This window comes from Papaver somniferum, chromosome 8 (assembly GCF_003573695.1).
Source record: "Papaver somniferum cultivar HN1 chromosome 8, ASM357369v1, whole genome shotgun sequence".
Taxonomy (NCBI): domain Eukaryota; kingdom Viridiplantae; phylum Streptophyta; class Magnoliopsida; order Ranunculales; family Papaveraceae; genus Papaver; species Papaver somniferum.
In genome coordinates this window covers 164,465,405-164,488,822 of record NC_039365.1, presented here as the reverse complement: position 1 = coordinate 164,488,822, position 23,418 = coordinate 164,465,405, and the positions used below count along the sequence as shown (strand labels likewise).

General features: G+C 38.8%; 5 protein-coding genes and 1 long non-coding RNA gene across 7 annotated transcripts; 3 read left to right on the top strand and 3 right to left on the bottom strand.

Moving 5' to 3' along the window:
* Window positions 1-850: 850 nt before the first annotated feature.
* Window positions 851-2,172, bottom strand: LOC113303830. Of its 2 annotated transcripts, XR_003337782.1 has the most exons (4): window positions 2,124-2,172; window positions 1,925-2,015; window positions 1,066-1,120; window positions 851-989 (listed from the first exon to the last, which is right to left on the bottom strand). It is a non-coding gene; the product is annotated as an uncharacterized LOC113303830 (long non-coding RNA). The 2 variants fall into 2 exon arrangements; XR_003337783.1 differs by lacking the exons at window positions 851-989; window positions 1,066-1,120 and adding an exon at window positions 1,601-1,842.
* A 12-nt stretch (window positions 2,173-2,184) lies between these two features.
* On the bottom strand, window positions 2,185-3,536 carry LOC113306369. The gene is made up of 4 exons (XM_026555314.1): window positions 2,890-3,536; window positions 2,703-2,799; window positions 2,271-2,617; window positions 2,185-2,194 (listed from the first exon to the last, which is right to left on the bottom strand). Exons 1-4 carry the CDS (start codon window positions 3,462-3,464, stop codon window positions 2,185-2,187), a joined length of 1,029 nt encoding a protein of 342 aa, XP_026411099.1. The 5' UTR covers window positions 3,465-3,536.
* Window positions 3,537-4,074: 538 nt separating this feature from the next.
* On the bottom strand, window positions 4,075-5,021 carry LOC113306368. The gene is made up of 3 exons (XM_026555313.1): window positions 4,943-5,021; window positions 4,201-4,683; window positions 4,075-4,078 (listed from the first exon to the last, which is right to left on the bottom strand). Exons 1-3 carry the CDS (start codon window positions 4,978-4,980, stop codon window positions 4,075-4,077), a joined length of 525 nt encoding a protein of 174 aa, XP_026411098.1. The 5' UTR covers window positions 4,981-5,021.
* An 888-nt stretch (window positions 5,022-5,909) lies between these two features.
* LOC113303828 lies at window positions 5,910-9,050 on the top strand. The gene is made up of 5 exons (XM_026552915.1): window positions 5,910-6,404; window positions 6,484-6,521; window positions 7,020-7,287; window positions 7,739-8,025; window positions 8,355-9,050. The coding sequence occupies exons 1-5, from the start codon at window positions 6,057-6,059 to the stop codon at window positions 8,794-8,796; spliced, it is 1,383 nt and encodes a 460-aa protein (XP_026408700.1). The 5' UTR covers window positions 5,910-6,056; the 3' UTR covers window positions 8,797-9,050.
* A 551-nt stretch (window positions 9,051-9,601) lies between these two features.
* Window positions 9,602-13,338, top strand: LOC113306367 (serine/threonine-protein kinase EDR1-like). Its single transcript, XM_026555311.1, has 13 exons — window positions 9,602-9,918; window positions 10,035-10,461; window positions 10,620-11,073; window positions 11,177-11,217; window positions 11,584-11,652; window positions 11,834-11,934; window positions 12,072-12,147; window positions 12,256-12,354; window positions 12,444-12,512; window positions 12,656-12,705; window positions 12,809-12,890; window positions 12,978-13,072; window positions 13,251-13,338. Exons 1-13 carry the CDS (start codon window positions 9,602-9,604, stop codon window positions 13,336-13,338), a joined length of 1,968 nt encoding a protein of 655 aa, XP_026411096.1.
* A 1,005-nt stretch (window positions 13,339-14,343) lies between these two features.
* On the top strand, window positions 14,344-17,007 carry LOC113306366 (wall-associated receptor kinase 2-like). Its single transcript, XM_026555310.1, has 3 exons — window positions 14,344-15,292; window positions 15,404-15,604; window positions 15,797-17,007. The coding sequence occupies exons 1-3, from the start codon at window positions 14,344-14,346 to the stop codon at window positions 17,005-17,007; spliced, it is 2,361 nt and encodes a 786-aa protein (XP_026411095.1).
* The last annotated feature ends 6,411 nt before the right edge of the window (window positions 17,008-23,418 follow it).

The window sequence follows — 23,418 nt, the reverse complement described above, 5'->3', positions numbered from 1 at the left end:
CACGGATTTAATCGGGACCAACCGTATTTTTGCGGGTGGATGTCCGAACAGTTCGCTAATGGGTTGGATGCGAATGGAATTTTTGAAATCCAATGGATTACGGATTGGGTCCGGATGCAATTTTGAAAATCCGTTGGACATCCATATCCATTAGATCAACGGAGTTCATATAGTTTCTAGAAAGTATATAGATAGTTTTGGAATTTTTAAGGTGTTTGCTTGGAGTGTTGTCCATGACACTTCTAAATTTATATTACATATATAAAAGGGCTTTTTAATAAAGTAACCACCTTTTTGAACCATATTTAAGAAACTGGCCGTTTTTTTGAATCTTTATATAAACTGGCCGATATTGACATTTTCCATCCCGTTTTTTTCAAAAAACGGATTTAGGTAGTTAACTGGCTACGTGGCAGTTAACCTGCTAGGTAAAAGACGACTTAACCCTCGTCTGAGTTCGTAACCAAACCAGTATCGAGTCAACTCGGTGACTCATTGCAACGGTCGGATTTGTAACGGTTGGATTCAGCTTCATTCATATAAATTAGGCCCTGCAGAGAAGAACCATAGTATTTGTCATACTCAACAGATCAAAAAAATAAAAATAAATAAGACATGAGCCAAAATGAAGTAAACTCTCCAGGCAGCAGTAGCAGCAGCAAGGTAAGATTAAGATTAAAACAACCCCTAATTTCATGTTCTATCTGTGCACAGGGAATTCATGATCCAAAGGTATGTCCTTGGATTTATTCCAGGTGCAAATATATACCATGTAATGGTATAAGGCAACTATTGTGTTCAAAAGCAAAAGAAACAAACGAAAAAATGTTTTTGAAGTGTTCAATTCCAACCTGTCAGTACTTTGAATGGTTTGACGATGCCATCGATCCTGTCAAATGCAAGATGGTGAAATTACCAGTAGAGAATGGTTGTTACGCTTGCGGAGAATCTGGTCATTGCTTCAAAAACTGCCCACTGCAAAATCAAACCTGCAACAAAGATCACTGCAAATCAAAAATGGAGATGAAATTTTGCAAGAATGAACACAACAAGAACATAGCATACCTCACTTGTACAGATTGTGACGGTTTTAAATGGGTCTCAGATGAAGTCTTCATTGCTGCAAAAAACAGAATTATGCATTCAAGTTTACAACTTAATGCTATATGTAAGGAACTCAACAATCTGAAAATGTAACCTGCAAATGTACTAATAAACAACCATCCACTTTTGATTCAGCATTAATTCAAGTCTACAAAAGAAAAAAATATTGTCTTCTTAAACACAAAAAATCAGAAAACGGATCTCAAATCATTTCTTCTTAGCCTTTCCATTTCCCCTTCCCTTTCCTTGTTTTATATTCTGAGATACAGATCCAATGCCAAAGAAGTTCTGATAAAGGTTATTTATTGTAGAGGGTGGAGTAGAAGATGGTGCTATAGATGGCAGACTCATAGGTGTTGTGGAAGCTGGAGTAGAAGATGGTGTTGCCAAAGGCTGACTGCCAGGCCCTGTAAAACATTCACCAACAAATGATGCCGTTCTCTTCTTCTTGTTTGACTTAGCTGCACCCCTAACTCCGGTGGTCTGACTCGGCTCTATGTTGCTGAAGGTGAAGCTTTGTGCATCACATTCAGTCCTTTGCCTCTTTGCAGTTGGATTAGATCCCACTTCACCACCAGCACATGTTCTTTTGTTGTGGTTAGTAACATTTCCACATTTCCCACACCTCCTTTTTGTCTTCTCAACACGAGGTTCATCATAACTTCTTACCCTCTTGCTCTTGGGTCTTCCTGGTTTCCTACTGTGAGGAGGGTTCAAGATCTTCTTGTTCATGTTTGGCTACAAGAACAAATGCACTTATATTAATGTAGTTGAGAATATAAATAGGGCATATAGTTACAAATTTAAGAAGAAAAAGTACCTGGACCCATTCACTTTTATCATCTAGTGGTGCAAAAGTTGGTGCATATGTGGCCTTATAGTTCTCCACTGAATAGTAATCACTGCAGTACCTGCTCAAGCAGAGTATGTAAAGGTTAGTGCTAGATACATATAAGGCCTAGAAATTGCATAAATAAGTTCTGAGACAAGGTACAGATTTAAAAAAAGAGAAATCTTACTTTCTCCATTGTGGCCTTATGCTATGCAATGCACTCACTGCATGCATACAGGGAAACCCCCTCAACTGCCACTGCAAACAAGAGAAAGTCTTGGCAAGTATGTTCACTGTGAATACAGAATTCTTTGGACTAGTCACCATATATAACTCTCCATCCACACAAGGGTCAACACCATAGTCAGTCACAAATTCCAACATTTTCTTAATCAATGTAACAGCAGTAGGAACCAAATTACCATCTACCCATGATGCAGATTCAGTCCTCCTATTGTACCATGTACCCATCACTAAGTTAGCATACATTATTCCTATCATTATAATTGGTTTATTTCTCATCTTGTTGATCATATTGTTAAAAGACTCTGAAAAATTGTTGTTCATATGTTCACAACAGTGAATAGGGTTAAAAAAGGCCCTGGACCATGTAGCAGGATCTTCTCTACTGAGATAAGCACCAGCTGCAGCACTCTGTTTCACAATATTGTCAAAATGTTCCTGCACAGCCAATCAAAAACTAGCTAACTTGACTGTCAAATAGTGCATAAAACCAATAACAAAGAACTGTTGTGAACTGTCAAACCTGAAAATGCTTTTCTTTGTATGCTTTTGCTGCATTCCATAAAGAACTGTATAATTCAAGACCCTTGTAATCCTTCTTGAAATTTTTGTATAAATGTCTGCATTTTAACACATTGCAATTAACATAAGGACTTTATCTGATCTGACAAACAAAAGAAACAAGAAACAAAGTTAGACAAGAAAGTTACCTCCAACAGTATCTGTGGTGATGGCCAGGGAACACTATACCAACAGCTTCCAATAAACCTTTTTGCCTATCTGAAATGAAAGCCACTTTCACTGGATGTGCTAATATTGCATCCTTCAAATGCTTCAAAAAAATGATCCAATTTTCCTTTGTTTCAGCTCTGCATACCATAATTCCTAACATTACTAACCCATTCTGTCCATCAAGTGCAGTTGCAGCCATCAATACTCCCCCATATTCCCCTGTTAGATGGCAGGCATCAAGCCCTATAACTCCCCTGCATGCTTTTCGCCAACCCCTCATTGCAGGTTCAAATGAGAGTGTCATGCTTTCAAAGGTGTTATTCACTGTGTCAAAAGTGAACTTAGCAACAGACCCATCATTGCATTTTGTAAACATCTTGCAGAATGCTGGTACTTCATTGTAACTTTCTTTATAGTTCCCATATAATGACTCTAAAACTAGATTCCTAGCCTTCCATGCACACTGATATGGTATATTTACTCTCTTTTCAGCTAAGAAGTCTTCCTTGATTTTATAAGGGTCTGGAACAACTTTTTTAGGCTTATTCTTCATCTGATCAAGAACAAAATCCTTTACAAAATGAGGATCAGCAGATCTATTCCTATTTTGGGGATCCCCTTCACACTTATGTTACAAATTCACTTTCCTAAGAACAAAAGTCTTCTCACCCTCTTTCTTGCTAGCATACACAAACCAAGGACAATCATGTTCTGTTTTAAACCTACACTCAGCCTTAATTCTAGAGGGAGCACTTCTATCCAAAATATATTGACACTTATTAAGAACACAATAACCCCTAAGATGTTTCTTAAATGCTTCCTTATTTGCAAATCTAGTTTTTACCTCCATTTTGCTAGGATCTACTGGAGTAAAAACTTCTTCTTCAGGGAAAAGATCTACATCATGCTCACCCTTCATGTACTGACCAAAATCATCATCAAAGTCATCCATGTAAGCAGGTCTTTCATCCACATCCTTACCTTCACATTCAAGATCAACATCAGTACCATATAATAAGTTACAAATTATAATAAATGAAATCAGTTATAAATGAAATATACCTTTTTCTTTGCCTTCTTTTTCTCCTTCTTCTTCTTCTTCTTCTTCTTCTTCTTCTTCTTCTTCTTCTTTTTCTTCTTCTTCTTTCTCTTCTTGTTCTTCTTCATCTGACCCATACTTAATGTCTTCATCACTGTCATATACTGGAGGAGCTTCTGGATTCTCAATTGGGTGACATTCATCTTCTTTGGTGTTTTCCAGCTGAATATTGTCCACATCTTCAACAAACTTAACTTCATTTGTAGCTTTTGACTGACTGCAACCACTGCTACTAGCCTGAGAATGTTTGGACATGGGCACATCCATGAAACTCAGCTTTCTTGATGCACCTTCAACTGATTTATCCACACTATTTAGCCTTGGGGATCTTCTAGGGGTGGTCCCCTTACTAACTGTCTTCTTCTTTGGTGTAGTCTTTGGAGTCCCAAACACTGTGTCTTTCATCCCCATCCACAAACATATACATCCATCCTCATTTACAAAAGAATCCTCCCAAAAATTATCAAAATCATCATTGTTTAACAATGGCAGTGGCAGACATTCTTCCTTAAACCAATATAAATTAAACTTCTCTTTAACATCCATAGACAAACCCTTATACACCATATACTTAAGTGTCATCAAGTCTGTTTCATCTCTATGGCAATCAGGAAATACCAAAGTCTCATTCTTTGGCTCCGCATATACACTGATATTCCTAAATTTGAACTGACTGCAACACAAATGAAACAAAATCAGATATAAACCTATGAAAACCCAATGAAAACCTAATTAAGCAATATTACTTAAAATCAAACACCCAATCACGAAAATTAAACCCCAATTAAACAATAAAAATTTGGTTTCAAATAAACCCTAATTACAAAGGAAAAAAAACAGAAACCCTAAAAATCAATCGATCAATTAAATTAATTAACTATCAATACAATGATTTTCATCATATATTAAGTCACGGGTTTCGTTAATCTTACCTTGATTCAGACTGTTTCAATCCCGGTTTGTACCTCATCTTCACTGTATCACCACTATCTCTGAATCCCTAAATATGTATAAATTTTCTTCCAAATACACTCTGGTCTTTCTGCTAACATCTATGTCTTCAGCAAAAACAACTTCAATAACATCAGTTTTCTTTTTCTTTTCAAACAGCTTCAATACCTAACCCTAGTTTCAGAACGAGGGAGAAGAGAACGAGGGAGAAAGAGAACGAGGGAGAAAGAGAAAGTGTGGTGAGAGATTACACCACACGGGTCTTTAAATGGGCAAGGGCACAGTCGTAAATTCTCCTACCGAGTTTGACTTATTCAACGCAGCTGACCGATCTGGTGGGCCCAGGTGTCAACTCTAACAGAAAGGCCAGTTTCTAAAAGAATTTAAAAGTTTGGCCGGTTTATTAATTATATGGTTTGAAGCAGGACACTTTATTAATTTGCCCTATATAAAATGTGTAAATTCTATAAGAAGTCATCTATATTGGTTTTATTTTTTCATTATAAATTTTAACTAACACAAATTCATTGGATTATCCGCACCCAATCCGTTCATCCGTCCATCCCTCGAATGCGAATCTGTTGGATGTTGGATTGGATGCGGATGCCAAACTTAAAATCCGTAGTGAATTGAATTGGATGCAGTTGAGGTAAAAACTGGTCCATACTGGTCCATGCTCATTTAATACGTTGTTCTTGACTTGAGATTTGGAATAGAGGATGTCAGGATGCTACTCAACCATCTCAGTAAAAAATACACCGTGAAATGCAAAAACACACCGTTCAATGGTATGGATTTCGGCAACCGAACGGTATCCGGTAACCTTGCAGTAGCTTTGCATGACCAAGCAAAATGTAAACAGCAACCCGTCTACTTATTACCATACTCTTGGGAGTACAATATCAGTATCTCTATCCTATACGTGCAAGCAAAATTCACACACAAAAAATGAAAACCAGAATTCACAAGTAAAAGCAAAATAAAGAAACAAAAGATCTTTTTCTTTCTTCTCAGCATAGCTAACACAACAGCCTAAACTGAACCACCACTTGAATCCGAAATTAGGGTTTCACTTAAAGAATTTCCAAAAAAAAAATGGTCTGTTGTGGTGGTTCAGTATCAATCTTATCTCCAACATCATCTTCATTTCCCGCCAATTCTAACACCATCAATAACGATTCATCATCTTCTTCTTCTTTTACATGTAGTAGTAATAATAGTAGTAGATTCTTGAAATTGTCTAGAAATAAAAAACAATTTTACTGTAAAATTCGAGCTTCTTCTTCGGTTGTTGAAGATGGTGAGAAATTTGTTGGTAATAATTCAATTGCAGATTTTATGAGGTTTAGAAAAGGAAATGAAAAAAGCAGTGGTGAATTACAAACTGCTGTTGTTAGTTATAGAAAGAAATTTCCTTGGTCTTTATTGAAACCCTTTCTTCAGGTACATACAGTTACTCCAATTTATGGTAAAGTTGGGATTTTAATTTTTTATTGATGTTCCAATTTCATTTTTTTTATAGGTTGATTTGGTTTCGACGATTCACATTGGCGATAAAGAGTATGTAATCTTACTTAAGATTTGGTTTCTAGTTAGTTATTGTGTATTGGAAAATTTATGTGGATGATGTTTGAATGATTGGAAAAAATTACTTGCAAAACTTGGAAATATACAGATTTTCTAGAAAGGATTTAGGTTTTGAGGACTGGTTTTTGGGGTTAGCTCACACTCCCTGGATTATGACTTCGTTGTGGTAAACTTGTGTTTTTGAAGTGTTGAGTTAGTAGGGTAAAGTATCTTGGTTAGGGGTCAATATGGTTTCACATTCTATGTCGAAAGGAAAGTTAGGAATTTCTACAATTTAGTAAACTGGGGTTCTCTTTTGGAAATATATAATTGAGTGCGATTCCTTCAAATTTATATGTAATTTAAAACTGTCTTTTTCGGGTTACAAAACTTTTCACTGATGGAAGTTCAGATTTCTTAAGACTTGAAGTTTGGCTTGGTTTGTTAAATTGAAAAAACACTAGTGCTCACGGTGTTTAATTATATGTGCAGATACTTCGAGGCTCTTCAGAAGGATCTTGAATCTTATGACTGTGTGCTATATGAGATGGTAACCAGTAGAGAGAATTTAGAGAATAGAGGAAACCCAGCTGCCGCAAAAAGGCTAGCAGGACGTTCACGGGGCTTCAATATTATTGGTTGCATTCAGCGTCAGATGGCTCGAATTCTTACCCTTGATTTCCAATTAGACTGTTTAAACTACGATGCTAGAAATTGGTACCATGCAGACCTCGACATTGAGACATTTAAATTGCTCCAGGTATGGTTGTTCTTTTATTGATGCTTTAGTTTGAGTATGGAATGACTACTGTTAACTTTTCTCTTTAGGACAGTTCTTTGGTTTTCACCAATAATATAATTTTTCCAGTTGAATTGAGTTTTGAAATGTGTTAAGTGCACGATGAGAAATGTGCACATAGCACTATCAATCTTGTTTTGCTTAGATGACCAACTTACGCGAATTTCCATTAGCTGGCATTTTAAAAAACTCGGCTGTTGCACTGTTTTTCATTTTTTAATAAGAAGAAAAAGGAGAGTTGGATGGTTGCACTGGTGGATGAATATGTTGATTGATTATTCTGATAATATCTGGACCATCTGATTCTGGTCACATAGCTAGAGCATTTCCGCCTATTCCACATTTAAGGAGAGTTCTATTTATCAGTGAATAACATTCGCATTGGTTTTGATCCGTCTTGACTCTTTTTCAGCTTGAAAGAGGTGAAAGCTTCTTTACATTTGCTCGAGATATGACTGTCAAATCTACAAAAGCCTTTGTGCAAGCAGCTGCTGTACCCAAGGGTCTAGATCCAGTAAGGTCCAAACTTTTATGGGCTTCTCGAGTGTTACCTATGCCACTTGTCGGTCTTCTCCTTATTGGAAGTGTTTGTTATGACGAGGGAGATGAAGGTTCTGACTACCCAGAGCTGGAAGCTTTGTCTAGACTGGACATTGGTGGTGCATTGAAGATTTTCCTGGCCAAGCGGTTGACCTCTGAGTAAGTACCTGACATTTCATTGAATTCAATTTTCATTTTCATTTTTTTCTTATCAAGCAGAGATACTGTTCCCAACAGATTTCTCTTTATTGTCCACTTTAATGAGATTGTGCAATATGGCTGATTGGTAATATTTACATAACACCCTAATACCCTATGTCCCTTTCCAGTCAAAAAAAAAAACTGAAGAGTGCCATTAGATTGTTTGGCCTACTTCCACTAGCATTTTGAGTAATTAAAGTTAAATCTATTTGAAGAAAACGTGGATTTTTGTTGTCGTAGAAAATAAAAAGAAAAGAAAAAAACTAACTTTGAATTTCTTGCTGAAGGTTCTCACAAGTAACATCAGATGTAGAAGAGAGCTCTGTGATTATAGGAGAGAGGAACAGAGTAGCAACTTTGGCTTTGCAGAGGGCAATTGATGATGGGTGCAACAAGATTGCAGTATTATATGGGGGCGGGCACATGCCAGATCTGGGTAGGCGGTTAAGAGAGGATTTTGACATGGTTCCATCACAGGTAGAATGGGTAACAGCATGGTCTATAAGAAACAAAGAGCTCGGCAGAGAGGCAATTCCATTTCTCAAGACATTGGCCGAAGTAACAGGTTGGCCACTGAACAGGTATCAAACCTTAGCTCTGCTCATATTCTCTTCAGTTCTTGCATTGGATCTCTGGTTTTGGGAGCTCTTTTTTGGGACAACAGTGGACTGGATATCTCACACTGTTTCAGAAATCAGCCAATTTGTTGAGGATTCAAAGCTGCTTTAGTCAATCTCAACTTGTGTAGATTTGCAGTTGTTATATTGTTACTTCGGGTCTGTAAATGTGTGTGTAAATAGTGTAAGCTCATTTCTTTACAGACCTTCCATAAGCAATTAAGCTTTGCAGAACAGGCACACTCACACAGCCAAAGAATATTGCCAATATTTGAAATCTGTAAAGCTTCCTGATTTCTGTTATTGTTTCAAACTTATTATTATTATTATTGACATTATAATCAAAGTTAGAAAAGTTGATCGAAACCTTCCTGTGCTCATCTTAGTTTTCTGCCACGCCTAACTGTTTTTTACACAAATGTTTAGTGTCCCTTGATGGTATCCAAAGAGCTGACTCAATAGTGAACATGCCAGCTCATTTGATTACTTTGCCTGTTATTCGTTTTAACATTTGAGTTTATATTTAAAATCCTTCTTGAAGTAGACCCCTTCCTCTCCTGACAGGTATAAGTAAATCCCATGCTTATATTTTCCATCCCTCCAGGAGTCGATCTGAAGAAGAAGAAACCAAATAATACTAGTGCAAAACTCCTAATAAAAACAACTAATGAGAGAACTTGAACCTTGGAACTTCCTTTAGACGGAGAGAAATACAAAACTAAACAAAGGAACAGAACTTACAGGTAAAGACAAAATTAGTAATGTACAGTATCAAACAAATAGCCGAGTTACCTAAAATGGGCTCTCAATCTCAGTGGCACCACTATATAATGAATCCCTGAAAGCATCTCTTTAAGTACTTCAAATATACTGTACAAGTTTAGAACTGTTCTGTTATCAATCTCATCTACATGGTCATGGAAGCTTCACTAGAAGAGCAACTGCTGAGGAAGATCACCGCGCTTGAAGCTGCTGATGCCAGCCTTGAAGAAATACCAAAGTTGTTGCTTCATGGTACCAGTTTCGACTCTGGAATTGATTCATGTAACCAGCTGCGTCACTCGAATTCAGCTAAGCAACAGACTTTGGCTAATCCAGAGAGAAAGGGTAGTCATGATCATCTAAACCCTCTAGAAGGAAGTGTAAACATCATGAATAAACAGTGTTTGAATATCTTGCAGTCAATGGGTCAGGCGCTTCATGTTTATGATCAGAATGGTCTGGTAACTTACTGGTGAGTTTTAATTCTGTTAGTCCTCATATCTGCGTTAAACAGGATTAACAGGTGAGTAGTTGAGGAGGTTTAGTGAGTTATATTAACTAGAGCTTTCTTGTGTGGTTTTATTACAGGAACCGTGCGGCTGAGCAGCTTTATGGTTACTCCAAGTCCGAAGCGCTTGGTCGGAGTATTATTCACCTCGTTGTTGAGGAGCCTGACTTTAATGTAGCAGATGAAATAATACGCAGAGGTCCCTTAGGGCAGCAGTGGACTGGACAGTTTCCAGTCAGGAATAAACAAGGGAGACGATTTCAAATTTATATAACCACTACTCCATTTTATGATGATTGCGGTGCTTTTGCCGGGGTTGTTTGTTTATCAAGTGATTCTCAGTGCTTTATAGAAATGCTAACACCATTTTCTACTGGAACAAATCCTTCTTCTGTAACCGCATACCACGGCTCTTGTGAGCCACGTAAATGTGGTGTACCAACAACTGGTCTTCAGTATCAGCGGAAACCTTTTCAAGTTGTGATTGCTTCCAAAATATTGAATCTGGTAAGTTGAACTTCATATATATTTCTGTAATTGCATGGTTTCTTTATGATCTCTATCCTGTATTCCGTCTCTTAATTAACGGAGCCTTGAAACAGATATCAAGAATGACCAAAATAGTACAGTTAAAAATCAGAACTCGGAAGGAAAATTTTAAATAGAAAACTCAGGATAGAAATAACAGGTACTCCAATCAACAAGGTTCTTTAGAGACTGGGTCCCCTGGCCCAAGGGTTGATGACTTGAAAAACCTACCCCAGGGAGAACTCTTTGGAGGTTTTGATGTAGAGGATGAAGGTAAAGTTGTGTTCTGCAAAATGATAAAGTCTAGGGTGAAGGGAATATTCTTGCCATGTGTACAAAATGGGCTTGCAGCAAGGACTGCCACCCTTGGTGTAGTGTCTCATGAACAAGGAAATGTTGTCAACCCGCAGAAAAGGTCTGACCAACAAGACCAGGTTGTTGGGAGTCGCCCGTTCGCTAGAAATGAAGCCTCTAGCTCCCTGGGTAAACGTTGCAGCATCAGGCCACGCCATGAATTCGATGTGGAAGCAGACTCTTTGAATTATGATATCTCGTGGGAAGACTTGACGTTCGGTGAACAAGTAGGACGAGGTGCATACTATTTCCTTTTTCTAATTTCTTTTTACTTTTTAGTGATATCTCAACTACGTGGTTCTTTTTCTCCGATCTTTAAATTCGGATTCATGTGTCTCAGGTTCATGTGCAGCTGTTTATCGGGGCTGTTGGTGCGGCTCGGTATGTTTAGGTTTCTTTCTTGTATCCCTGATGCTAGTTCACTTGAATGTAGTATGTATGTATGTATGTCTCCCTTTAATAGCATTTTTCAGGTAAAACTGAGATCAGGTAATGAGATAGAATGAGAATTTGCTGTAACCTGTGGGCCGATCTTAACCTGCCTGTTTCAACCATGTTGTAGCCTGAATTGTGGCTAAACCGTTTTAACTATATTGTGGGACGTTCTAACCCATGATCTGTTAAGCACGCATTGGTTTGGGTGAAACCTGACTCTTTGCCTTGATTTTATATATGTTGAACCAAGTTCTGAGATGTTGTAGAGGTACATATACAGGGCGTTAACTTGATGAGTCCGTTCACTCGCAGGATGTTGCGGTAAAGGTATTTCCCAAATTTGGGTACTCAGATGACTTGCTACGCTCGTTCAAACAAGAGGTAGTTTTTGAACTGAAGTTGAATATTTATACCAGAGAAAAAGATGTGTTGATTGTCATTCTTGTTACATAAACTATTGTGTTGAATCAGTTATTGCATTTTTCGTAATTTATCCCTAAAAGTACAATTAGCAGTGGTATATACTACACACATATTCTAAAAAGTGTACTTTTCGATAAAGGTAATACTTATGAAGAGGCTCCGGCATCCAAATGTGCTACTCTTTATGGGAGCAGTGACTTCACCGCAGCATCTGTGCATTGTCACTGAGTTCCTTCCGCGGTTTGTGCTCCACTTTAAGTCGTTTTATATTATGTTTTACTGAAGATGTTTGTTGTTGTTTTCTAAATGTTAATTTTTGTTCAGTTACCTTCCATATAACCTGTTTACTGGGCTAACAATTGATCTTTTTGTTGCAGTGGAAGTTTGTTTCAGTTGCTTCGACGTAAGACTCCTCTAGAATGGAAACGACGTGTTCTCATGGCTTTGGACATTGTGAGTGCCAGCAAATTCTACTTAATAGCATGCTAGTTTTCTTGGAATTAGGTTGTGAAATGGAAATTTAATTATCAGTTATTACATTTTATTCTGATATTTCTGAAGGCACGAGGTATGAATTACCTTCATCATTACAAGCCACCGATTGTTCACCGTGATTTGAAGTCGTCGAATCTGTTGGTTGACAAGAACTGGACCGTGAAGGTATGCATTTCTTTTTTCTTGAATGCACATTCTATTGTGCCAATGCGAATGAAACATCTGCTCATCTTCTTAATTGTCTTCATTATTAGGTTGGTGATTTTGGTCTCTCACGTCTGAAGCATGCAACATTTTTGACTGCAAATATTGGGGAAGGAACTGTAATATATTTCACAACATCGCCTTTTTCTTTCTTGATTTTATAGTTTTGGATTGAGATGGTTTTTGTCATCTGAAAAATCCTAATATGGTGTTGTTTATTGAATTATTTGCTTATGCCGTTAAGTTTCATTGTATTTTGCAGCCACAATGGATGGCTCCAGAGGTTATTCGTAATGAGCCAGCAGATGAAAAGTAGGTTCAAATTCTCTCAGATGTTTCGTCAATGATTATTCTCATTCTCGTGCTGTTAATTAAATTGCTTATAATCTTGTCTAATACACGGGGAATCTTTCAGGTCTGATGTATATAGCTTTGGGGTAATCCTGTGGGAGCTTGCCACACTCAATATTCCCTGGGATGACCTGAACTCAATGCAGGTGTATTTTTTCACAATATTTGATGCCATGTTCATATAACCTTTGTGCAGATGGATGATGTTACAGTTTTGGAGGTGAATTATGCAGGTGATTGCAGCTGTAGGATTCATGGACCAACAAATTGAGATCCCAAAAGACACACACCCACAATGGGCATCTCTAATTCAGAATTGCTTGAACAGGTGCTCTTGTCCAGCAACATGTTTTTCTTTTGAAGTGGTCGGAATTTCTGTCAGTATAGTGTACTGTAAACATTTTAGTATAATGACACAAAAGAATTGCATTTGTAACTGTGGTATATATATGTCCTATGATCCATTTTAACCCATTTTCTCTTCATTTTTTTCCTGCAAACTGTAGTGACCCAAAAAGACGTCCAACATTCGAGGAACTGCTTGAGAGGTTACAGGTTCTATGGAGGTATTATTCGGCTCAAAAGCTCATGTGAATTTCAAGTTACAATTCAAGGGCAACATTGAAACTACGGATCTGAGTATGATTTCCTTACAAGCATGAATGATGTATATATGTGTCCTCGATGAATTTCTGAACAACATCCTATATCACAGTACATTCTCACTGAGTTGTGTAATAAGGATGTGTGGAAATAAAAAAGAAGCATGGGTGGTTCTGTTCTGTATGCAAAATTTCGTCTTATAAACCCTTTGTGGACTGAGTTTTTTTTATCAATTTTCAAATAAATATTAATTATTTGAAAACTCAATCAAAATAGATCAAGCAAACAAAAAATTGAACACTAAGTTTTTCCAAGGGTTATTTTGTATTACGAGTCCTATGAACATTTTCACCGCAGGGTCCCAAATATCTCCCAGATACCGGTCAAACAGCTGACTTGCCTTGACCTCGTTGACCATTTAGAGATTACATGAAATGAAATCCAAACTAACGGTACTCTTGTTTTTGAGTGATAAGAAAAAAAATCATGGATCAAATAATCAACTAGTGAAAGCTCCAGTTTTTTTCTTCAGTTATCGGTATGACAGAAAAATCTGTTGATATACCGATTACGTAGGAATGCTAACCTTACAGTCGTATCACCCAGTTTGTCTTGTTGATATAGGGGCTGTGTCTTGCGTGAGACAAACCGCGGGGGAGGTAAGTGCAGCTCAGCTGCTTACTTTGTCTATATAAGTAGCATCTCCACGTTGTTTAGCAAGAAAAACTCAAACTTAATTAATCATTCAAGCACTGCTTAATCTTCCAATTAAATCAAGTGGCAGTAGTCGTTTACATGTCTTCAGGATATGTGCCGCACACTACTGGACCAATACGAGGATTAAGGATTACATACACAGTTTCTTTTATAAGTTTTGTGGCAGTTTTGAGCCATTGCTAAAAATCTTTTCAACATATTGAGAGAAACGGTATATACAGCAGAAATAAAATGTTCCGCGAACCAATATGGTTATTCCTGCATATTATGATCTTTTATATGGTATCTATATCATCATTGTCATCATCAGCTGAATTCGCACAAGCAAAACCCGGTTGCCAATCGAAATGTGGGAATGTTACCATTCCGTACCCATTTGGTATAGGTAATAACTGCTCCATGATTGATTTAGATGCCAATATCAAATACAATATCATCTGTAATAGTTCTTATAATCCTCCTAAGCCCTTTATGAAAACAGCTGGTAATTACCTTGAGATTTTAAGCATATCAGAGACAGAAGTTCGCATCAGAAATTCCTTCACTAAGTTCAATCGTGACTTTTACTGGAATGCTACAGATGTTCCCGATACACCACAAATGCGTCTACATGTATTTGCTTCTAAACTGGTGGCATTTGTGGAAACAGATAAAGAACCCCAGCTTCTCAACTTGGATAATACCCCATTAATGGTATCATATACTAAAAACAAATTTTATGGGATTGGGTGCGGCTTATTTGCTGTTTTCATTAATCTCATAGGGACAGGGGATATCGTAAACAGAGAGTGTCAATCGAGCTGTGGTAATATCAAAGAAGGATCTTGCAGTGGCAGTGGGTGTTGTCAGACAACCGTTCCAACGGGGATGAAGTCATTTACTGTGTCTGTGAGCGGAATTCCTACAGATAGTACTATTGGTCCTTTTATGGGTCAAACTTTGACCAGCTTTGCGATGCTGGCTGAGCAAGGGGAGTATACATTTGGTTCCATGGATCTTACTCTTAACACCACAGAAATGCATGAGAAATATGAGAATAAGATCATAGTACCGGTGGTGCTTGATTGGGCCATAGGAGACAAGACTTGTGAAGAAGCACTTAACTCAACAACTTATGCATGCCAAGATAATAGTGATTGTGTTGACAAAATCAATGGCAATCTTGGATACCGCTGCACCTGCCGTGATGGTTACAAGGGAAATCCTTACCTTAGTCCTGGATGCAAAGGTATATATATATATCTATTAATTCTATTCTAAGCTAAGTTACTTTGATATAAGCTCCATTTATGAATTTTGATTGATGCATAATATTGAACAACTTATTGATTAACAACAGATGTGAATGAATGCGAGGATCAAAACAACAATCCTTGTGTTGGAATTTGTATAAATACTCTAGGAGGTTATAACTGTTCTTGTCCGGAGCGAGGTCAGGGGGATGGGAGGAAAGACGGCAGTGGTTGCTCTTCTGGCAAAGAATTTCCTGACAAAGATAAATCGCATAGAAAAGAGTTTCCTGTATTAATAGCGGTCCTAGGTAATATCCTTGTCGATATTACTAAATAATATATATATATATATATAACTCGTTTTTTATAAATGTTTTCCTTCACATATACGGTAATTATAACTATGCTTCAAAAAAGAAAGAAAAAAAAGTACCCAACTGGGCATACAAATTTTAACGTAACTAGTTGTAAATAATGGTATGTTTGTTATGTGGATGTAGGTATTGGTTTGGGGTTTCTACTTTTATCTGTTGGCGGGTTTTTTATCTGTTGGCGAGTTTTTATAAGGAAACGAAAGTTAATCAAGCTTAACGAGAAAGTAATCAAACCTGAAGAGATATTTTTTCTGAAACATGGGGGATTGTTATTAATGCAACATTTGTCTTTACTCGACAGTGGTGTTGAATCAGCAAAAATATTTACATCGGAAGAATTAGTAACGGCAACCAACGGATACGGCGAGGCTCAAATCCTTGGACTAGGAGGCCATGGTACAGTTTACAAGGGAACATTGTCTGACAATCGTATAGTCGCCATTAAGAAGTCTAATCTATCTGAAGAAAGTCAAATAGAGCTATTCATAAATAAGTTTATTATCTTAACTCAAATTAATCACCGTAATGTGGTGAAACTCTTGGGTTGCTGTTTAGAAACTGAAGTTCCCTTGCTTGTTTACGAGTACGCATCTTGTGGCACCCTTTTCCATCATATCCATTACAAGGGTGCTCCTGAGATGCCCTCCTTGACTTGGGAAATTCGTTTGAGGATTGCGTTCGAAATTGCAAGTGCAGTTGCGTATCTACATTCTGCTGCTTCTCCACCTATCATTCACGGGGATATAAAATCTGCCAACATATTACTGGATGAAAATTACACAGCAAAAGTTGCCGACTTTGGAGCATCAAGGTTGGTTCCGCTAGATCACACTCATATAAACACACTCGTCCAAGGGACTTTAGGATATCTGGATCCGGATTACTTCAACACAAGTCAATTAACTGATAAAAGTGATGTTTATAGTTTCGGTGTGGTTCTTGTAGAACTCTTAACAGGTGAAAAACCAATTTGCTTTGAAAGACCAGAAGAACAAAGAAATCTTGCAACCTACTTCACTTCATTGGTGGAAGACGCTAATGTCCTTGAACTTATTGATGCACAAGTAGCAGAAGATGGGAACCTAGAGCAAATCCTTGCAGTGGCAGCATTGGCACAGAAATGTCTCAAGTTAAAGAGTAAAGAGAGGCCTAGCATGCAACAAATAGCAGCGAATCTTCAAGGTTTGAGAAGGGTAGATCCATCCGGATGGAATCATCGACCAAATCATAACACGGGAACGGCAAACTTAACATCTGAGGCAATTGTTCGGTATAGTCCTCCAAACTTAACATCCGAGGCAATTGATCGGCATACTTCCAAACTTAACAATATCTGAGTCCACTTACTTCCACGGATGATTCTAGCTTGGGGACGAGTATGATAGTCTTTATGGATATTGCAAGATTATATGATATGTGTAAATGAAGAAGTGATTTTAAGTTTGTGTGAGTTATTTGAAAGAAAATCCTACATATTAAAGTTAATAATAATTCTGTAATATTTTACTCCACCCGGGTTTGAATTACTCCGTCCGTTCTTTTTTAATAGGCTGATTTTGTTTTTAGAGAAAAAAATTAAGGAAATTAAGAGAACTAATCATTGAAAATGGTCCTCATGACACTTGCCAATAAAAGAAGTGAAGTGAAATGGTCTCCATGACACTTGTCAACAAAAGAAGTAAAGTGAAATAGTCCACATGACATTTGTCATCAAAAAAAGTTAAGAAAAAAGTGGTCCCAAAAAATTAAAGTAACATTTGACTTTTCCAATTATGAAACCAGCCTATTTTATTGAAACATTTATTTATAAAAACCGGCCTATTAAAAAGAAAACGGAGGGAATATGATTTAAGCTGCTGCACACCATACTATTTTGTTTTGAAGGAAGGTGTTTATTTAATTAAGCGCGGTAGTTACATTTAACAGTTCACCGAAAGGCTACCCCATTCCTATCATTTGTTACAATGGTATTTAGGAATTCTGGACACATGCTCCCACATGAATGTTGTGGTCTTTCGGCTTGTGTCTTAACCGCCTTGTTTGCTAGTCCGTTTGCGGCCTGATTTGCTTCTCGAAAGGTGTAACTTATCTTCGTGTGTGGTATCTGCTGGAGTTTATTTCAAACCACACTTTTTTGCCATTGTTTTTGTGTTGTCCGTAGTTAACCCCAAGTCTCTGCTATTATTGATATTGTTATTCCCAGAGGTACTGCCGTAACTTGAAGATTTTGATTCCTACTCCAGCGGGTCCCGGTTGTGTTTTTGCTGCTCCATCCAAGTTAATTTTGATCCATTCCCCTGTTGTCCTTTTGCGGGTTAATAAAGACTTATTAACCCTAAAGTTATCAACTCACTCAACCCTCGTCGAATCAAAAAATAAAAATAAAATAAACCTTAATGGATCGGATGACATCTTCTTCTGCATTGTTTTTGTTTTTTAAACTCACGCAGTATAGGAAGGGCGACAATATCTTCTTCTTATTTTGTTTAATAATATCATTGGCTTATGGCGGGTATCTAAAGCACCTAGCTACGAGTTATTGCTCACGCTTTATTAAAAACACCCGGCCGGTAACCCGTATCGTATCATTGGTGCCTTGAGCAGTGGTGCCATTGTTAGACAGGTAATCCGTTTCATGTTTTGCACTTCTAACTTCAATATGTTTTGCACTTCTCCGAACTGTTGGCAGAGAGACCAGTATTGTGTTCACCCAAACCATCGAAAGGAATATTGTAAATAGCATGAACAAACAGTTCGACTTCTAGGAGTTAGCAATGAGTTGGGTGTCCTCCTCAAATCTCAATGAATTTCTGGGTGGCTTACGGAGGTTTAATTTTCATCCGTTTATTCAAATTCATTGTTTTGGTGGTGTATATATACTCGGTCTGTCAAGAATTTTTGTTATTTTAATCTGATTTTTTTTTTGAAGGGGAAACTGGTCTGGATTTTGAGTTACATATCCTATGTAACTGGCAGTTGTCGCTCTACGATTTATATTTTCTTTCTTCTACTTTTTTTTCCCTTTTTTGTTACTGCAGAAGTTTCAAGTTTAGTTTCAGGTTTGCTCGATCTTACTTTGTCAAGTATATATAAGTGTAGCATCTCCACGTTCTTGAGCAATGCAAATTCAAACTTAGTATTCACAGTCTAGTATTCCAATTAAAAAACTGCCACTATAATTGTTCAGTAATCGGATACATGTCTTCAATCTATGTGTTGCCCACTACTATACCAATATGAATGAAAGACAATGCACAAGTCCAAATATTAAAACAACCGCCACTTGATTAATATTCTGTAATATCGTTTACATGTCTTCAATATATGTGCTGGTCACTACTATACATTTATAATACAAAATATGATATACACAATACACAAATTCTTTTAATTTTTGAGTACCCATTGGTAAAAACTTCTTCAATGTATTGAAAAGAACGATATATACGAATTTTGAATAACGGGGAGGAAGTCAAAAATGTTTCTAGCACGAATTGTATATACATTTCTCATCCTCCTCCACGTGTATAGAAAGAGACATGTGGAAGGCATGTGAAGCGAGACATCGAAACATGATAGCAGGCATTTCATCAGAAGATGACATCGGTCAGCAGATCTGACGGTCAGGGACAAAGGACCACAGAGGTAAGATGGCACAGAGGAGCACCAGATAATACCCCTTGGGTATTAACGCGCCCAATCCCGAGGAAGATCACAGATCAACAGCCGAGAGGAAGTTTGGATGACACAGATGTGACCAGACAAAGAGACACTTGTCTGACACGAGCAGACATCCATCTGCCTGCATTAAATACCAAAGAGATATACACGTGTCGATCAGCTCGTGGAAGAAGCAAGGATAATCCTTCGTGTTCAAGCTCAACCCGCGGCCTATACCGAAGACCTCTGCGTAATAGGCACAAAGCACAAGAAGATAAGATTACAACAACACTTCAGAGATGGGACCCACGTTCTCTCCCTATAAATACCCCTCTCCAATAAGAGAAAAAGGGCAGACGATTTTGGAGAGCAATTAGAGGAGAATATAAGAGAGAGAAATAGGAAGAGTAAGCGATCCATTTACTTCCGCAGACCCATGTATATTCTAAAGTCATTCGACTATCTTTGTAACCATTCAATACATAGTGAAACACCAAACCCCGTGGAAGTAGGCCTTAGTGCCGAACCACGTAAATCTGTCTCATTTACATTTCTGCATCTTACATTCTGCATTAAACTTCGTATGTTTTATATTTGTACTTATTCCATGATTTATTTCCTTGTACGAGCATTATTTATGATAATATTCGACTAGACAATGACAAACCCGAAGGCTTTGAGTCGATGAATCGATATAATCGTCCCATTACGTATACAATGTACGATTCTAGAATTAGGACGTATGTGAGTACTGTTTGAGAATACTTGTTTGTGAACACTTGGATGGCCTCGTGATTTATGTGTTCACAATTTGGCGTTAGAAACAGGGACTCTGTCCCGGTAAAAGATTTATCTTATCCTGTGATTTCACCTTAGAACGTGCACTATGGTTGTGCCCTTTTTTGGGTTCAGCGTGTCTTCAAAACCTTTTTTATTTTTTGGGTTCATGTTCTTCATTTTCAAAAACACCATTTCAAAGCAGACAAACCCGCGGCTATCTATCACCGATTTGCACGTGAGGTGTTTTCTCCAACTAAGACTTAATAATCCAGATTCGTGAGTCCTCGTGACAGATCTGCCTTTTCAAGAGTTCTTTTTCAAAAGTAGTCTGAAAACAAGATTCATGATCGTTTATTAAAAGATTTGTATTCAAAAACTAGACCATGAAATCTTTGCATTTCTCTTCTATTAAGGGCCCTTGGGCAACTCATTTCCTTCTATTCCAATAGTCTTGCGGGTACGAATGACGCTAACCCTATCCTCGTGGATATCTTTGGTTCTCCTTATTTATTTCCCTATGCAGGAAAGGATTAAAATGGAGAAGATACTAGAGGCAGGAAAAACCAAAGCCTCATCAAAGGAGACACCGAGGGTTACCTCGGTCATGACCCGAAGCAAGCAGAAAGGAGACAAAGCTAAAACAACTACTCAGAGGCAGGATGCTGCGGAAATCACTTCACCTATGAACACTAACTCCATGCAGCCGCGGCCTCAAAGCAGCAGCCACGAAGACTGTTGTGGCCCCCAGGACTACAGAAGCTAACAAGACTTGGTCCCAAATCCATCAACAAAAAGAAGGGGGTAGCAGAATCTATGACGCATCAGCCCGCACATCCACCAATCTTCGGAATGCCGTCAACCAACGGTCAGAATCAAACCATACCAGGTTTTAGTACCACGGGCGGGGAATTCAACCGAGGGGACCAAACTTGGAGATATCAACGATTGAAGCTGATCCTCGGCCACCCTTAATACACACTGTAGACGAAGGGGGAACTATGGCCGTAGGGGTACCAGCCGGAACTCCCAATCAGGGATCAAACCATCCCACCGACTGATGGTAGAGCTCGAAGAATTGAAAAAGAGCCAGCAGGTCTACGCAGATGCCGTAGCTCTTCTGGCCAGGGAGAACCAAGACTTGAAAGATAAGATTGCCCAAAGCACGAAGACTAGCCAACAACTGGACGAAGCAAATTCTAAAGCACCAGAGCCTAATCGAGACCGAAGAAATCATCCTAGCAAATGACGCCAGGGGAAGCAGTGCATCCGATCCGGAATATGCCACCGAAGAGTTAGACTATTATGACAGCGAAGATCGAAGAAAGAAACGCTCAACTGAGCATGAGAACGTGGGATATTACCGCGCAATGGAGGAGCTGCGTGATGAGATGATGGCTGAGATCAAACAGTTAAAAGCCAGACAAGGCGGAGGAAGGCGAAGAGGTGATGAAAGAAGCTAACTCCACGCCCCTAACTCATCGCCTGGCAAATACCCCCATTCCGTTAAAGTGCCCTGTCCCAACTTTTGAATGCTACGACGGATCCAGTGATCCCGCGGCACATATCCGGTATTAATAACCGTATCTTAGCCCGATGGAGTCAGAACGACGCCGTCCTCTGTAGATATTTCCATCAAGTCTGAAGGGATCGGCTTTGTCTTGGTTTGACAACCTACCTGATTCCATCAACTCCTACGATCAACTCGCAGAGAAATTCTGAGGACATACATGTACAACAAAGCTGTCAACACTGGAATGGATAAACTTTTTTCTCTGGCAATTGGCTACAAGGAAACACGAGGGAATACACCAACAGATGGCACAAGATCTGCCAAGCCATAGGGAGTGTGGACCCGTAGTAAGTATCAACTGCTACAAGTGGGGATTAGACCGAATGAGTCCACTATTTGTTGAGATTCATGGAAGCGTGCCTAAGACAGAAGGAGATCTTCGAATAATTATTGAAAGTACGCTCGTCTTGAAGAAATCCAGCGTGAGAACCCGAGGGCACACACGCAGAGGTCTCACCGTACCAATTCCGCAGAACAAACCAGGGGCCAAAAGAAATAGCTCAGTGGAACGGCCTCACGAAGATAGGAAGGAACGAAGATGAACGACGAAAAGACGATCGAAAATTCGAAGATCAGGTTTACACGAAGCTCAATGCTAGCTACGCTCGGATCTTGCGAGAGATCAAAGGAAGGGAAAATTTGGAGTGGCCGTGGTCTAAGGGAAAAACCCCCAAGAACCGAGAAGTCTAAAGATTACTGTGAGTATCATTGCTTCAATGGACACCAGACCGAGAAATGCAAAAACCTCAAAATAATGATCCAAAAATTGATTGATGCTGGCGAACTCAACATACATACGAAAGGAGGTCCCGAGGATAGATCCAAACGGACCAAGCAAGTCCAACTTCCAGAGGGAAACCGCACAATCAACACCATCTCGTGTTCCGAAGCCGCAGGGCCCCCCTTACAGCAGATAGGAAAGAGGCTACGGAAGCAGTTCGAAGACCACTGCGAATTATATAAGATTGATGGCGTAGAGGTGGACGCACGAAGAGTGGATGGACGCACCTATATCTTCGATACTGAAGATATCGAAGAAGATATGGAAGATCATAACGATCCCTTGGTCCTCACACTACCAGTGGCGGATGTAACCTCAAAAAGATCCTCATCGACGGGGGAAGCTCAGTGAACGTTCTATTCTACGACGCATTCAAACGGATGAAGCTCCATGATGAACAGCTAATGACCTCTTATTACACCATCTACGGGTTCAATGGAGCACCCACAAAGCCATTGGGAGACATCGTGTTGCAGGTGAACGCCGGACCCATGAAAGTAGAAACACGATTCAGCGTGGTTGACGCCCCATCCCCCTATAACGCCATTATTGGACGAAAGTGGTACATAAACTCAAGGGAGTGGCAGCAACTTACTACCAATATCTCAGGTTCCCTACACCCGAGGGAGTGATGGAAATCAAGGGAGATCGGGTCTCTGCAAAAGAGTGCCAACCACTCAGGATCGTATCAACACAAAAGAAGAGCAGCAAAAAACCCGAAGGATAAAAATAAAGAAGCTGCGAAAGAAAAGGCCATAGACCTGTTCCTCAAGGAAACCACAGGAGGGGGTTTGACAAAAGATGATAATGTCCTAAACACAAAGGTACTTCAGCAGCCAACGAAGGACAGAAACATACCAAATAGCAATTAAAGAACGTCCCAGTCCTCGGGGACCCGAAGCCGGTGTTCACACCAGTGGAGCCCGTAAAAGAAATCAACATAGGAACGGAAGAAAA